This window comes from Psammomys obesus, unplaced genomic scaffold (assembly GCF_907164565.1).
Source record: "Psammomys obesus unplaced genomic scaffold, mPsaObe1.curated_primary_1811, whole genome shotgun sequence".
Lineage (NCBI taxonomy): Eukaryota > Metazoa > Chordata > Mammalia > Rodentia > Muridae > Psammomys > Psammomys obesus.
In genome coordinates, this window is record NW_026591918.1 from 4,477,230 (window position 1) to 4,495,021 (window position 17,792).

Genomic DNA, 17,792 nt, shown 5'->3' on the forward strand with positions numbered 1-17,792 from the left:
TTGAGAATTTAATTGTTCTGGTTAATTTTTGTTCACCTGGCACAAATCTTGATGTGTTTGGAAAGAAGGGATCTCAATTGAGGAGAATTGCCTTTATCAGAATGGCCTGTGGGCATGATTGTGGGGGCATTACCTCGACAGATAATTGATGTAGGAGGGCCCAGCTCACTGTAGGTGGTACCAACCCTGTGAAGGTAGGCCTCAGCTATAAAAGAAACATAGCTAAGCAAGCCAAAGACAATAAATAGTCCAGCAAACGGCTCCTTCATGGGCTCTGCTTCAATTCCTGTCTCAGGATCATGGCTTGGCTTCCTTTAGTGATGGCCTATAGCCTGGAAGCCATATAAACTCTTTCCTTCCCAAGTTGGTTTTGTCACTGATTTATCGTAACAGCAGAAAACACATTAGAGCATTCATACCTTAATTTTGATTATTCTAACCCCAACTCCTTCCAGATCCATTTTTTGTCCTCCACACCCATTCAACTTTGCTATCCCATAGTGTGCAGTTTGTGCCTCTGGGTATGTGGTGCAATTTGTAGGTTTGTGCCCATCCACTACAGCATGACCGATCTACCAGGGGCCATAACTTTAAAGACTCTCTCTGTCCTAGCTGTTAACTCTAACAGTCTTCATCTAGGAATGAACTTCATGTTTCCCTTCCCCATCCATTGGTGGGATTCTGTCTGGCTTGAGCTTGCACAGGTCTTGTATATATGTTACCACAGCTACTATGAGCTCATACGTGCATGCAACTACCTTTCTGAAACATCCAGAAAATTCTGTTTCCTTATAGCTATCCATTGCCCCTGGTTGTTGCAATCCTCCTACCCACTCTTCTGTTAATGATCGTGGAGCCTTGGAAAGACAGGGTGTGATAACGATATCTCATGTGGGGGTGATCAGTCCATTCTTGACTCTCTGAACCTTGTCCAGTTGTAGTCTCTGTGTTAATTATCATCTAATATAAAAAGAAGCTTCTCTGATGAGGTTTGAGAGATCCATTAATCAATGGGTGTAACAATAAGTTCTTGGGACTCAGCTTTATGCTGTGCCCATTTTGTGCAGTAACAGTAGTAGTTCTCTTCCTAGGCCTATCACGCTCTAGCCACAGCTTCTTGATCTTGATGATGGCACCAACACGTGTTCCACCTTGTACAATAGGCATTAGGTTCAATCAGAGAGTGGTTGACTGCTCCCATAACATGGAAATGCTCCAATTGCACCATTGGGCCTATCTTGCTAGGACAGGTGTTGGAGCTCACAGGATTCACAGCTGGGTAAGTCTGATGATTACTTTTGTCTGCTGGTAGCATACATAGCACCTTCCAGCATTCCAAAAAGTATCCCCTAGGTATGATCTGTCCAGGTCAGTATCAGCTTGATATCTCTACTTTCTGTGACTCAAGTATGTGTTATCTTCAGCAGTAGAGTTCTGGAAGGTAAGTATGAGCCATGGCAATAACCTGTAATATTTGGGAGTCTGTGGCACTTTCCTGGCCAACAACTCCGACAGCGGTAACCTATTCCTGGCACTGGGCTTTTTGTGTATTGACCTGTGGTATTTAGTAGGGACGTTGTCACCCGGATATAGAGTAACTACATCTAAACTCTTTAAATACATGTGTATGTATATACTTTAAAAAGCTCTTGCAGTAGTAGGTCGTTAGGTGACCTTTTTCAAAAGGTCTGTAGTACTCGTTATCCTTCCCTATTATCCCTCCTCTACTCTGCCCTTAACATGATTCTTCCAGTATGTGAGCATCTCTCCAATCATGTAAATCTATGTTCCTTTTAAAATTGTATTTGTAATTTTTAGTATGTAGGTCCTACCTTTCTTTATTATTTGTTTGTTTGTTTGTTTGTTTGTTTTTGAGACAGGGTTTCTCTGTGCAGCTTTGGCTGTCCTGGACTCACTTTGTAGACCAGGCTGGCTTTGAACTCACCGATCTCTGCTTATCTCTACCTCCCCAAGGCTAGGATTAAAGGCATGAACTACCAAGACCGGCTGGCCCACCTTTCTTAAATTTGTTGTTAAGTACTTTTTGTGAATGATACTAAGGTTCATGAATTTTTTTCCTAATTTATTCTTACTTTGGTAATTTCTTGATTATTTCAAACAGACTTTAGAATCATTTTGTTCCTTTTCCCCTTCCTCTAAATCTAGTTGATATATGATTGTATTCAAATAATTTGCAGAAAGGTAATCTTCCGATTATCAAGGTTTTATTTATACAATCCATGTGTATGGAAGTCAAATGACAATATTGTTTGTATTTTATTCTTAGGAGTATATCCCTACTGTCTCCATCCTGTGCAATCCAGGAATGAGAGCTCGTCACTGGAAACAGATGTCAGAAATTGTGGGCTATGACTTAACTCCAGATTCTGGAACTACACTGAGAAAAGTTTTAAAATTAAACCTTACACCATATTTAGAAAAATTTGAAGTTATAAGTGCGGGTGCAAGTAAGGTAAACAGAAGGAGAAACTGAATACTTGATGAATTTGTTCTCTGATAACCATTTTTTGATTTGGTATGATGTGTATAGTAGAGGATAGCAATGGGAAGGGATAGGGGTGAAAGATGAAAGAAAGAAGGCCACTCTTCTATAACAAACACTTACTAAAATCCAGCCTGCAAGCTGCTCTTTTGACATCTTCCTAATTCTGCCACATTCTGATATAGTTGGCTGGTACAGTAGTTGTTGTAAAATAAGAAATAAGCCTTAGGCTATATGTTTCATTATTATCCCTAAGATTATCATGGTGGTATCATTTAACCTGCTTTCACAAATAACAAGACACAGACACCTGTTAGATTTATAACTACCTGTTTACCTTAGGCCGGGCAGACATTTCACTTACGCTGTCTCAATATCCTCACCATCCATGTCCCAGCCCCCATCCAATGACAATTCCAGCAGATATGCTAGTGAGGACAGAGGAAATCCCACAAGATGCCAACTCTAGATGAAGAGCTGCAGGTAGTCAAAGGATGCTGAGAGGAGAGGCAGTCGAGCTCCAGCATAGGTTGTCCAACCCCAAGTGGTCAGTTAGGGGCAGATGTTTCTTTTGAGGCATGTTAAATAGATTCCAGTTGTATGTACACATGTGCCCACACATGTGCATGTGACACTTGTAGAGTGATAATGAATAAGATGTCATAAACTTGGGAGGCAAAGGGGGCATGGGGGAGGAGTTGGAACAAAGAAGGGCAGGAATGATGAAGATGTGGTGCTTATGTATGAAGTTCCCAAAATGAACAAGACATCACGAAAGCACAAAGTAAATGCTTCACTGAGGAACTAGACCTTGTCTCCTTCTTTGGGAGTGCCCATTTCAGAAAAATCTCCTCAGATGCTGGTACTGCTCACAGTGATGCTAAGACTGCCTTTCCAGATTGTCACTGAAGTCAGCTCCTAACCTGACAGTAAGAAAACAATGGAATTTTTAGCTCAATCAAAAAAAAAAAAAAAAAAAGAGACTCCTCCTTGATAGACAGAGACAGACAGATGATAGACAGATAGATAGACGGTTATGAAGATTATGGAATAATATGCAAAATGCTTACTGAGTTTCCAAGGGAAATTGAATAACATAAAGAAGTACCTTTTCCTTCATCCTATCACCCCCTTTCACCATCCTACTCTTTTTCCATTTCTCCCTTTCAGGAATTTTCTTTAGAGAGGGCCATGAACGCTATGATAGCAACTTGGGATGATATTTCTTTTCATATAAGTCTATATCGTGACACTGGAGTCTGTATCCTTTCTTCAGTGGATGAGATTCAGGCAATTCTTGATGATCAAATTATAAAAACTCAGACGATGAGAGGCTCACCTTTTATCAAACCATTTGAAAATGAGATCAAGGTATGTTAAACATGATGTCTCCTGGTCATTTATAAAAACTTCTATCTAATTTCATGTATATACTAATATAAATATTTTGGATGGCTTTTCAAATATTTATTCAAGTGATAGAACTAAGCCTTGATATTTTATGTGGTAAGATACAGAAATACATATTTGAAGATTACCATGCAGTAGGAGGCTGAAGAGATATCACAATGGTAAGAACACTTGTTCAGTTCCCAGCATCCACAGGTGGTTAATGACCATTTATAACCCCAGTTCCAGAGGATATGATGTCATCTTCTGGCCTCAGCAGATACTTTATGCACATGGTGAACAGATACAAAGGCAAAACACCCATATGCATAAAAATTTAAAAAACAAAGAGATTAACATGAATTAGGTTTACGATATTAACTAGTGTTTTTGAGAAGAAAATCACATTTTATTAAAAATTTTCAACTATAGTGATAGAAGGGAAACAGCTTCTTGGTCTTTGTCTTTCCTTCCCCTCCTTTTTCTTGAGACTCACTCTGTATTGTGAGCTATCTTTGAACTCACTGTATAGGCTAAGCTAGTCTCAAACTGGTGATGATTATTCTGCCTCAGATCTTGAGTGTTAGAATTACAGCATGAGCCTTTATTCCTGGCTCAATGTTTTCATTTCTTCCCTCCCTCCTCTTTTCTTTCTTCTTTCCCTGCCTGCCTCACCCATGTTAAGTGCACACTCTAGACTGACAAGCAGTTTTTATAGCAAGTGAAATTTCCAAACTTCATTCTAATAAATTTTAAATATACCTAATTTCTAATTTTTAGAAATCCCAGATCATATATCATATTGTATTATCATAGTAAGGTTCTCTATGTCACCATTTAGGTCTATTTTAAATAACAAGCATGAGAGTAATTGAAGAATTACTATCCATTTCAGAAAAATAAATGTCTTTATTGTTGGTATAGGTAACTCTGAAAGAATACAAATTATGATAATAGCTTCATAGTATAATGAAGTCCAGTGTATTTGCCCCTTGTTGAGTACAAAGCCAATAAAAGAACAAGGAGATAAAAGATTTAAAAAGGGCTATAAACTGTATAAAGTAAGGCAAGCACTGAGGATAACTCCCAAAACATTGAACAAAGAAAGTAAGGGATTTGGTGCAGTGTGTGACAATCTTTATGCTGAAGAGACTCATCATTTAACGTAGTGGCAGCCAGGTAGCACATACTTGCACATGCACAGTTAGAGATCACTCCTTAGCTGCTGCTAGAAAGTTTGAAATCCCAGGACTCAGGAATCTGAGGCAGGAGAATCACTATGCATTCCAATCTGACCTAGGCTATTTACTGAGTTAGAGGCCAGCCTGGACTACATGACAAGACCTTTTCTCAAAAACATAAGTAAATAAATAAAAAGAGATCATGCTTTTAAATACTTTGAATGTAGAAAGGCGGTAGATATTAAATTTTTTAATGTCACTAAAAAGTATTCTATGTGACTGGAAGAGGAACTAGATAATCTTGTCTGACTTAACCCAGTTCCTTGGTTTTATCTGAAAAACAAAAAATGTTCTGCCCAGTTCATGAATCCCAAAAGACCAGGAATAAATAGACTCTGCTGTAAATACATGAGCTTTTTAAATTGTATAGGCGTTCGAATACAGGATGCAAACTTCCTGCGGAAACAGGAGAGGAGAGGAATGTGGCCCCAAGATCTAGGGGTATAGAGGTTTTAAAGGGAAAGACGTAAGCAGGGACTTACAAACTTTGGAAAGGGAAATTGACTTTTGAAATGATTGGTCCACTTTAGGCGCCAAGACTACAAACAGTTCTGGCCTGGTCATATGGGCCAGTTTCCTAGCAACTGTATAATTAGTGGGCAGAATGCAGTAAGGCTGGTTCTTCTCCTCAGGGCATTACCGGATATATCTTCACCTAGCTAGCCTTTAAAACAATACCCACTGGTTTTTAAGTCTTTGGTCTCTTACAACAATAACAACAACAACAAAAAACCCCAACTTGATGTTTGTAGTCAGCAGCTCTGTCCTCCAACTCAAGAACAGGATTTAATTCCCTTAAGTTCCTGTTGGGTAACTAACACTAATGTCAGAATTCTAACTGAAGGCTATCTAAATTGAAGAAAAGAGAAGTTACTAATTTTTGATCCCAGCTTTGATTGATGTTAACTATGCTAGTTATTGGTTTAGTGGTTTCACATTTCTTAACTGATTTAATCCCATAGCATACCTTCATGGCAGGCATTGTTGTTTCTGTCTAAATAGGTAAGGAAACCAAGGATTGGTAATTTTCCCTAAATTCACTTAGCTGTTAAATGACAGAATTGAGATTCAAACCAAGGCAGTTTTTCAAAACCAGATTTTATTTGTTTGTTTCTGTTTTAAGACAAGGTTTCTCTGTAGCCTTGGCTGTCCTGGAACTCACTTTGTAGACCAGGCTGTCCTCAAACTCACAGAGATCCACCTGCCTCTGCTTCCTGAGTGCTGGGATTACAGGCATGTGCCACCACTGCCTGGGCAGACATAATTTTTAATTGTATTTTTAACTGACAAGTAACAACTTTATACACTTATGTGGTACATTGTGAAGTTTTGATACATTTTTATGTAAAATGCTTAATTTGAGCTTAAACAGTGATTCATAGATGATCTTGGCTGCCTTTATTTGAAGAAAACAGTTGTGGTTTTTAAAGAGGACATAACACTGGATATGCTCCTACAAACCTGGCTAGCCTGGCCTTTCTGGTTAAAATTTATTTATATGTAATATATATGTGTATTAAAATTATATATATTGGTATATATGTATATATTATATACATTTCTAACACACATATCTGTGTATATGTGTGTGTTAGAAATTTCTTGCTTAAAAAGAGTAATTTAGAAGCTCTTTTATAGTTTAAAAAAGCAGACACGGCCAGGTAGTAGTGGTGCACGCCTTTAATCCCAACACTTGGGAGGCAGAGGCTGGTGGAGAGGCGGGTGGATCTCTAAATTCGAGGCTAGCCTGGTCCACAGATAAGTTCCAGGGTGGCCAGAGAAACTGCCTGAGCCCTCCAGCAGAGTCGAACAGTACCTGAGTGGGTAGTGAGGATTTAAAATAATTAACACAAATCACACTATACATGAGATCAGCTGGAGAGAGCTGTCAGTATGACTGAAGCAGTGTGGGTTTATTCCGGGGTTCCTTTTTTATAGGCAAAGCAAAAACAAGTCACCTCAGTACACAAAGAAAAGGTTCGAGGAAACACCTAACTCCTTTCCAAAAACTACTTCCCTATGGTGGATATGGTCCAAGGTCACACAGATAAGCTTTAAGCAACTTGGCGAAACTTCCTCTTTACTCTGTCTCAAGGTGAAGGCCAAGGTGAAAACATAACAAAGCAGCTCTCCACAAGAACCCCTATTTCAAAAAACTGAAAATAAAAAATAGAGCCGGAACTCCCAACCCAGGACCTTCAGCTACACACTTACTAGTCCTGGCAATCTCTGAGGCTTATTTTACTTCATTTAAAAATTTTAACTTCAGCTCTTTCAGCACTGTGCTAATGTAAAGCAAGATCTTTCAGCTTTACACTGTTGGTAATTTGGGGCTAACCAATCCTTATTTCAAATCTACATCTCTTTCTGTGTATGTTCATTTACTTCTGTGTGTGGTTGCATGTGTGTGCATGCAGGCATGCCACAGTGCACGACGTCAGACAGCAACTTGGAGAGGCCTGTTCTCTCCTTCCACTGTGTGATCCCCTATTTTGGGCTCCAGACTCAAGATGTCAGTCTTGGTGGCAAGCGCTTTTACCCACTAAGCTATCTCTCGGGTCCTTGGCTGAATAATTCCTTGCACTGGGGGCTTTCCTGCATATGGTAATATGTTTAGCTGTATTTCTGGCTTCATTCACTAGATATTAGAAGCACCCTCCCCCACTAGCTGTAACAGCTAACAGACTCTGAGATATTGCCTGGGATGTGGGACAATATCGCCCATAGTTTGGGCATCACTGCTGCAGAGCAGGATGTACCATTTAAGATTCTGAGTGATTCCCTGAGAGGTTAGGAAATGAAATAACTTTACAATCACTACCAAAGATGAGTTCCATTGATTCAGGGAAACCTCATACCTCCTATGTTTTCCTAAGCCTTGGTCAGACTCTTATAAGTGATCTAGTAAAACAATAGTGAATTCCAAGTACTCTTTTTATTTAGGCCTGGGAGGACCGTCTGATTCGGATACAAGAAACAATCGATGAGTGGTTAAAAGTGCAAGCTCAATGGCTGTACTTGGAGCCCATCTTTTGTTCTGAGGATATCATGCAGCAGATGCCGGAGGAAGGACGTCAGTTTCAGACAGTAGACAGGCACTGGAGGGATATCATGAAGTTTTGTGCTAAAGACCCAAAGGTGAAGTGTGTGTTTTCTCTGTTATGATAAGTGAACCTTATGTGGGGTTTAAAGAAAACATTTGACTTTTATTCTAATTATTAAAATAGAACTTACTCATTGTGTACAAACTGGAAAGATAATAAAATGTATGTTCAAAGTATCCAAATAATTTTACTTTTAACATAAAAATGCTACTTGCAACTCATGTGTGAGTGTGTGTGCATAGTGCAACTACTTTAGATGGATGGGATCATCCACTATATACAACTATATACAACTATATACAACCGCTGCAGGAAGCAAACAGATACATAAAAGAGTGAGAAGAGGGTGCAGGCTGCGTGACAGGACAAGTTTTCCATGTTTGCTTGGAAGTGTTAATTAGGGAAAGAATCTACTCTCAATTGGTCTCAATTTCTGTGTGTCTCTCCTATGAAGAGTACACTATCCCTGATAGGCTATGGTCAGATAGAAAGGGAGGAGGGCCTCCCCTATCAGTGGACTAGGGGAGGGGCATAGGGGGAGCAGAGGGAGGGAGGGTGGGACTGGGAAGAGATGAGGTAGGAGGCTACAGCCGGGATACAAAGTGAATAAATTGTAATAAATAAATAAATTAATTAATTAATTAAAAAGAATGCATCGTACGTGATCCTAATGTTGAAAACAGTGTTTTTCCACACATTTAGCATACGCTAAATGCATCTGCTTTTTAAATGTATTCAACCTGAGAAATGACTTTTTCCAGTGCTGAGAGGAAAACTAAGTAAGTACTAGATTTATCGAGAGTGAATTACAGAAACAAGAGTTTCAAGGATTTTTAACTTACTGACTTTAGGAGCTTGTTAGTACATGGTTTCTTGTAGGTTAGAGATCAGAATTTGTGTGTGCATGTTATTGCTTACTTCTGCCATCATATGGTAAAAAGCAGCTAGAACTAATATATAACGAGTGGGTGTGTTCCTACCATAATAAAAGTTTGTTTATAGATACTGACAACATTGTTACTTATGTTATGAAATAGCATTATCTTCATTTTATCATTACATTTATTTAATTAAATTAATTTAAAATTTTAATGAATTTTGAGACAAGGCCTCTAGCCCAAGTTCTTCAAATTCTCTGTGTGGCTGAGAATGACATTGAACTTCTGACCCCCCCCCCCCTCCGAATCTGCTTGTGGGATTCTGGGCTGGTTGTGTGCCAGCACCTCCGGTTATGCATGGTTCTGGCAGTAGGACTCTCAGCTGCATACTAGCTGAGCAAATGCGCTGCCAACTGAGCTACACAACTAACCCCCTGTAAATTTTTTAACCTTCTGGAAGTATAAAAACATTCCTTAGTTTGAGGATCATTCAAAAACCAGCAGCTGGCTAGATTTGGACAGTGAGATATACATTGCCAAAACCTGCTATAAATTAAGTTTAAAATTTATAGTTATAAGAGCTAAAATTAAATCACACACCCTTCTAACAAGACTCTTCCCATGTCATTTAAAAACATAGGCACTACTGAGACTGCTCAGGGGTTAGGAGAACTTTTCTCTTTTCTAGCGAGCTCAAGTTGAGTTCCCAGCAGCGCCCAACTGCCTGTAACTCCAGCTCCAGGGACATGTGACACCTTCGTCCTCACAAGGCACCACACTTCCATGCACAAACCCAAGCTCAGACATGCCTTCTTTCACACACACAATAAAAAATAAAAAATTAAGTCATTACAAGAACATAATAAGTTCTTGACATATGACACAATAGTTATAACATTATTTGTAACTAATGTTCTTGGATGTGCAATCTATATGATTTACTGAATTTTAATATTTTTTACATTATAAAAGAAATTTCAAAGCTGGATATGGTACCTACAATCCCAGCATTTTGGGGGGGGGGTGCCTAGAGCAAGAATAGAATTATAAATTCATGGCCAGCCTGGACTATATAGTGAGACCTGTCTAAAAAAGGGGGAGGAAGGGAATATTTCGCTACTAATTTCATAAAGTTTTAAAAATGTTAACAGTTTGACATATGTATATTAATGCTTATGTCTTGTAAAAAGCACATAAGTATGTCTCATATGAATCTATGTCTTTTAGGTTCTTGCTGCTACTTCTTTAACAGGCTTATTGGAAAAGCTACTGAATTGCAATGACCTTTTGGAAAAAATAATGAAAGGACTGAATGCATATCTTGAAAAAAAGCGACTTTTCTTCCCTCGGTATGGTAGACAGTCAACTGTGCTGTAATTTAAAACCTCTTCTGTGGGTGATGAACTGCCACTAACGTTATCCTATTATCATATTTTTTCCAGCTTTTTCTTTTTATCTAATGATGAAATGTTAGAGATTTTGTCAGAGACCAAAGATCCACTCAGAGTTCAGCCACACTTAAAAAAGTGCTTTGAGGGCATTGCTAAATTGGAGTTCCTGCCTAATCTGGATATTAAAGCCATGTACAGCTCTGAAGGTGAGCGAGTGGAGCTGATTGCACTCATTTCCACATCTGCAGCGAGGGGTGCTGTAGAGAAATGGCTCATTCAGGTCGAAGATCTAATGCTCAGAAGTATTCATGACGTGATTGCTGCATCCAGGCTGGTATGTATCCTAGGATTAAATAAGATATATTCTGCAAATGCCGCTCTTTTATTTGTTTGGTGAACATTATTTTTTCTCTATTTCTAACATCATTAGTAAGAATTGACAAGAATAATATACATAATAACCGTACAACAGTATAGGTATGTTATAAGAGGATAATGTAGTATCAAGAAGAATAATAGAGGTATCAATTTAGAATGGGAGAGGGTCCAGTAATAGGCTCATAGCAGAAGTTAGCCTGAGACTGAGATATAAAAGATAAATAGAAAATACCTAGATAAAACAAGTATTTACTCTGGGGGAATGCCTGGAGGAGAAGTAGGTTTGTAGAGGCTTGTGAAAGAATTTTATTTCCTAAATGTCAGAATTGCCATGTTGCCAGACATGGGAGCTCACAGCTACAATCTCAGCACCGGAGAGGCTGAAGGTGGACTGCCCAGAGTTTGACGGCAATCTGGGTTACACAGTTCCAGCTCAGCCTGGGCTACAAAGTGAGATTCTGTCTTAAAACAAAACCAAAAATAAGGACCATAGAAATGGTTAAGCAGGTAAAGGTTCTTGAAGCCAAGCCTGACAGTTTGAGCCCTAAAATCCATATGAGGGATCCACTGACTGCCACAAGTTGTCTTTGGATTGTCACCTGTGCGCTTTGGCATATATACCTGTCCCGACAACATATAAGCAAACAAAAACTTTTTAAAAAGCTCAGCAAATAAAACTTTGCAGTGTTACTTATGTATTTCTAGTAGGCAAACAGCCATGTGCTTTAATAGTTGCTGATTAGGGTCAGACACTCTCAAGCATGGTGTTCAATAAATTATTTAGTTCATTTGTTGCTTCTGAGGCTTAACTACTTTAAAATTCTAAACGAGATGAACACACATGAGTCACATAATAAATAGAAGGAAATATAGTCCCTGGACACTATATTTTCAAGACAGGGTTTCTCTGTCTAAAAGCTTTGGCTGTCCTGGACTCCCTTTGTAGACCAGACTGGCCTCAGACTCACAGAGGTCTGCCTGCCTCTGCCTCCCAAGGGATTAAAGGTGTGAGTCACCATGCCCAGCATTTTTTTTAAATGTACATTGGTGTTTTGCTTACATGTATGTCTGTGTCAGGGTATTGGATCCCCTGAAACAGGAGTTACAGACAGTTGTGAGCTGCTATATAGGTGCTGGGAATTGAAGCCAGGTCCTCTGGAGGCGCAGCCAGTGCTCCATCTCTCCAGCCCCCAGCCCCTGGATACTTTTATGTACCTCACTTAACGCTAATCAAGTCATTCTAATCTTGAAATATATGCTTTACCTTGTTCTGCCTTTCACACCTCAAAGGAGCAGGTGTGCAGCAGTTTGAGAAGCCTTTGTAGCCTATGTCCTGAGAGTCAGTGCGTGAGTGAAATCCCTTTCCCTTAAAAGTGCCGAGGAAGCTTATCTGTCAGTTATTATTTTAATTACGTGTAGTTTCTCTCTCTGTGTATATATGTGCACATTAGTGCAAGTGCCAGGGAGGCCAGAGACATCACATCCTTCTGGACCTGGAGTCCCTGGACAGCCGTAAGCTGCCAGACACAAGTGCTGCGGACTGAACTCTGGTCCTTTGAAAGAGTAGTGCACGTTCTTAGCCACTGAGCCATCTCTCTAGCCCAGTAGATGTTTGTTCTTTCTTCTTTGTCACTTCAAACTAAAAACACATAAGAAAGCATCAATATTGCCCATGAAGTGTTATTTTCATTGGCATAGAAAATGCCCTGCCCTGGATCTGGCAGTCATTACTTTTCTTTAGAGCTTATATTACTTTGTTATTTCAATTTGTCTATGAGGTTTGGTTTGGTTTGGTTTGGTTTGGTTTGTTTTTTTTTGAGACAGGGTTTCTCTGTGTAGCCTTCGCTGTCTCAGACTCCCTTTGTAGACCAGACTGGCCTTGAACTCACAGTGATCTGCCTGCCTCTGCCCTGAGTGCTGGGATCAAAGGCATGTGTCATACCTGGCAGAAGGAAGCTACTTTTAAACTATTAAATCTTTCCTCCAAAATACATTTAAAGCTTTTGAAACACGAAAGTATTAGTAATAGATGAAAGTGTATTTCAAACTCCAATGTACAGATTGTTCAAATGTATATAATTTAATAAATGTAATTGTATATCCTGGTTATATAAGTTTTTAGAAAAGTTTTGGAGAAGTAACATACACATTCTAATTACTAGCCCAGTTTTAAAATATATTATATGGTCTCTGTCTTAGTTGCTATGAAAAAACAACCTCATGTAAACAACTTAAGGAAGAAAGTGTTTATTTTAGCTCACAATTCAAGGTACAGACAGTTGTGTCAGGGAAGTCAAGATAGCAGGAGCCAGAGCAGCTGGCCACATTGCAGGCCCAACCAGGAAGAAGAAAGCCATGAATGCTTGTTAGCGCTTAGCTTTCTTTCTCCATTTTATACACTCCAGAATCCTCTGCCCAGGGAATAGTCCCACCACGGTTAAGATGGGTCTTCTTGACTCCATTAATACCCCCCATAGTCATGCCCAGAGGCCTGTCTCCCAAGTGACTCTGGAGTCTGTCAAGTCGACAATTAACACTAACCAGCAAGTTTCCTTTTCAATTAAAATTTGATATCAAATTTTATTTGATGTCAAATATAATTTTGAAGTCTAATATATTTGATCTGCTTGCAAGCTTTTGTACATTCATAAATCATATTTAAGCACAAACTCATTTCATAACCTTCACACCTCTTATGCATGACTTTTTAAATGGTTTAATGAAATTTTCATATTTTCCTTATAGTAGAAATATTTGTTGTTCATCAAAAGCTTGACAACTAGCCCAGCAAACGAACTTAAAAACTGCTAAATGTTTACAGCTCTATTTTCTATTGTAACCTTTTCAAGAGAGAAATTCATTTTAATTATTCAGGCTTATCCAGAATCTGCGAGAAAGGACTGGGTGAGAGAGTGGCCTGGCCAGGTTGTTCTCTGTGTTTCTCAGATGTTCTGGACTTCCGAGACACAGGAAGTTATCAGTGGAGGACCAGAGGTAAAGCATTATCTGATTTTAAACAACAGCATTCTTTTTTTTTTTTTATTTCTTTGTTTGCTTGTCTGTTCTTTACAAAGATAATACCCTACTCGATTTTTATATGTAGTGTTAAAATTATATACTTTTTAAAAGCTCTGTTATTTTTACTAATATTACATAAATTCATTCTATAATCCACATATTTCTGAACTAGATTATGAAGTAACATTTATTTCATAATAAATAAATAAATGTGAGTTCTATGCCGTGCATTTGTATATAACATCAGTTAAACTACTGTAACTCTGTAGGGATTAAAGAAGTACTACCAGGAGCTCCAGTATCAACTAAATGATATCGTAGAGCTAGTAAGAGGGAAATTGTCTAAACAGACCAGAATCACGCTGGGAGCCTTGGTTACAATTGACGTCCATGCCAGGGATGTCGTCATGGACATGATTGAAATAGGTAGGTCACTGTTTAATGTAATATAAATATAAAATGTAAACTATTGGGAGCTTCTAAGAGACAAAGAAATGAAGTTTTTCTTAATAGAAATTCTTTTTGAATGATCCTTTCTTTCTTTCTGTTTATTTGTTTGCTTGTTTTTCGAGATAGGATTTCTCTGTGGAGGCTTGGCTGTCATGGAACTCACTCTGTAGACCAGGCTGGCCTGGAACTCACAGAGATCTACCTGCCTCTGCCGCCCAAGTGCTGGGATTAAAGGTGTGTGCCACCACTATCCAGTAAATGATCTTTTCTTTAATTTGAAAACATGAGTTATTTAATATTTGCTGTTATAATAAAAAGATTACTTTTCAAATTATTTTCACTTAATGATTTTATTTCATTCTTTCTAGGTGTCTCACATGATACAGATTTCCAGTGGCTTGCTCAGCTTCGCTATTACTGGGAATATGAGAATGCACGTGTTCGTATCATTAATTGCAACGTAAAATATGCTTATGAGTATCTTGGTAACTCACCTCGACTTGTCATAACTCCTCTAACTGACAGATGTTATAGAACCTTGGTATGCACTTGCATTATTTTGTCCACACATTAAATATTACTTTTTGGTACAGAATTTATTTTCTTGCCCATATTTATTTAATATTAAATGGTCTCATTTGTTTAAAATATTTTTTACAGTTATTTATGTGTGTATGTGTTCTCTTCTCTCTTACCTGTTGGGACCTGCAGATTAAACCCAGGTTCTCAGGCTTGGTGTCAAATACCTTTACCTGCCTTGTCATCTCACTGGCTCCTCATTTATTAACTTCTCTCTAATAATCAAATGCGCTTATCCTTTCCAAACCACAACTTCTTTTATAGAAATTATTTTATTATATATACATATATAGTATATTATATATCGTATCTAGTATGTTTTATATAGAATATGTATAATATGTAACACATGTAAATGTATATATGTATATCCACGCACATTTACATATGTGTACGTGTAGTGATATACATGTATGCATATAAAATGAAATCGTTGTTATTTATACATTCATAATATGTGTTCATGGAATGTGGGCAGGTGGATGCGAATGCTGGTGTGTGCTGCAGCATGAGTCTACACCGCAGAGGCCACTTTCAGGAGCGAGGCTGTTCCAGCCTTTTCCCCTTGGTTTCAGGGCTGACCTCAGGTTGCCATGCTCTGCTACAAACCCCTTTCCTGTTCCTATTGCCACACCCCTAAATAGAGCATTGACTTCTCAGTCCTCCCCTTTTCGTATACAAATGGTTTGAATCTATTGTATACAAGTCACGAGTCACTTCCGTCGTGACTAATCAGAAAAAGAAAGGTGCTGAAGATAAAAGACAAAATCAGATCTTCAGAAAATAGCATCCACTTCTACGGTGGAAAACTAGAGAGGTGACAGGAAGATCAGAGAGAACAGTTCCATTCCAGAACTCCAGATTACTGCTGCTGGCTATGAATGACAGAACTAAAAGTAGGAGGTACTGTAGAGGCCTGGGCTGGGTTGGGAAGACAGAAGTACAGCTACTAAAACCCCACGGCAATGTTTGTTGGCTATAATATAGGACCTCTAGGTAAATCTAAATTTCAAATGATTAAAAATGTAGTCATGTGTCAGTTAAGGATAGAGATGTATTCTGGAAAATATTTTTAGGTGATTATATCTCATGCAAATGCCACAAAATACGCATTTGCAAAACCAGATGTTTCCCAAAACTAGATGGTATGGACAACAGGGTGAGGTTGTATGGCACATGTTATCAACACCATCTATTGTTAACCGAAGCATCATTACATGCTGTATGTTTTATCTGCAGTGTGTGTATGTGTGAGAGAGAGAGAGAGAGAGAGATCTAAATAATGCAAGGGAAACAAGGGAACTGCTAACAAATCATTCATTGTCCATCTGAAATTTAAGTTTCCCTATGCATTATGTTTTTTGCATTATGTATTTTTATTTGCTGCATCTGCCAATCCAATCTTCGAATTGAGGAGGAGCATGAAGAAACAGCAACTCATTAAATGATGAGTAGGTTAGACTATAAAGTTGAGTTCTTTAGTAGTAGATGACACGAGGATTCTTGTGCATGTGATTTATTAGGGAAATAACTCATATACTGCTGAATTTAAACTTTGATTAATGAAAAAGGAGAATGCATATTAACTATAATACAAAGTAGAAAGCAATAATATTGGTAATATAGAGCAGTTCTTTGGGGATTCAGAAAATAGAGAACATACCAAGAGTGAAAGGCACAATCTAGAGCAATCACAGATGATGCATTTGTTTGTCTTCCAAATATGTACCCCAATTGTACCATTTATTTCAGGTTTTACCCTCTTTGTAATTAGCCATGTAGAAGGTGCCTCTATTATCTTCTACTTATATTTCCACATCTACTTTGTGAGGAAAAGTATCCTGAATTAATTTTACTCCCTCAAAGCTGGATTCACTGTTCTTGAAGGGGAATTATGTATATGTGAAGTATTAGACAGCAAGGAGATTTTGGTACATTTTCCTTGCTGTGGAGACCCTTTAAGCTTTCTATTTGTATAGCCATGACATTCTAGGCTGAAAAGTCACTGAACAACGTAATAATTTAGAGCTTCCCTGAAGTTATCGATACAAATGACTTCATTTGGCCAACACCTATCTACTTTGTCTGTTTTTAGCTAATCATAGATTTCTTTTCACACATGCTATTTTTTTTTCAGATAGGTGCTTTTTATTTAAACCTTGGTGGTGCTCCAGAAGGGCCAGCAGGCACAGGGAAAACCGAAACCACCAAGGACCTGGCTAAAGCTCTTGCCGTGCAGTGTGTGGTGTTCAACTGCTCCGACGGCCTGGACTATCTGGCCATGGGGAAGGTAGTCACGTCACGTCACGTTCCTGCACTGTCTAGCCATGGGGAGGGTAGTCACGTCACGTCACGTTCCTGCACTGTCTAGCCATGGGGAGGGTAGTCACGTCACGTCACGTTCCTGCACTATCTAGCCATGGGGAAGGTAGTCACGTCACGTCACGTTACTGCACTATCTGGCCATGGGGAGGGTAGTCACGTCACATCACGTTCCTGCACTATCTGGCCATGGGGAAGGTAGTCACGTCACGTCACGTTCCTGCACTATCTAGCCATGGGGAGGGTAGTCACGTCACATCACGTTCCTGCACTATCTAGCGATGGGAAGGTAGTCACATCACGTTCCTGCACTATCTAGCCATGGGGAAGGTAGTCACGTCACGTTCCTGCACTATCTAGCCATGGGGAAGGTAGTCACGTCACGTCACGTTCCTGCACTATCTAGCAGTGGGGAGGGTAGTCACGTCACATCACGTTCCTGCACTATCTGGCCATGGGGAAGGTAGTCATGTCACGTTACTGCACTATCTAGCCATGGGGAAGGTAGTCACGTCACATCACGTTCCTGCACTATCTAG

The 17,792-nt window shown here is 39.0% G+C and overlaps 1 protein-coding gene across 1 annotated transcript in view; it reads left to right on the forward strand.

The window, feature by feature from the left end:
* Positions 1-17,792, forward strand: part of Dnah12 (dynein axonemal heavy chain 12) — a 127,066-nt gene that overhangs the window by 30,758 nt on the left and 78,516 nt on the right. The window contains exons 17-25 of the mRNA XM_055612309.1: positions 2,288-2,473; positions 3,674-3,874; positions 8,077-8,271; positions 10,343-10,464; positions 10,558-10,840; positions 13,759-13,878; positions 14,172-14,328; positions 14,721-14,893; positions 17,069-17,221. Coding sequence (XP_055468284.1) covers positions 2,288-2,473; positions 3,674-3,874; positions 8,077-8,271; positions 10,343-10,464; positions 10,558-10,840; positions 13,759-13,878; positions 14,172-14,328; positions 14,721-14,893; positions 17,069-17,221 — 1,590 coding nt within the window. The remainder of the gene's footprint in view (positions 1-2,287; positions 2,474-3,673; positions 3,875-8,076; positions 8,272-10,342; positions 10,465-10,557; positions 10,841-13,758; positions 13,879-14,171; positions 14,329-14,720; positions 14,894-17,068; positions 17,222-17,792) is intronic.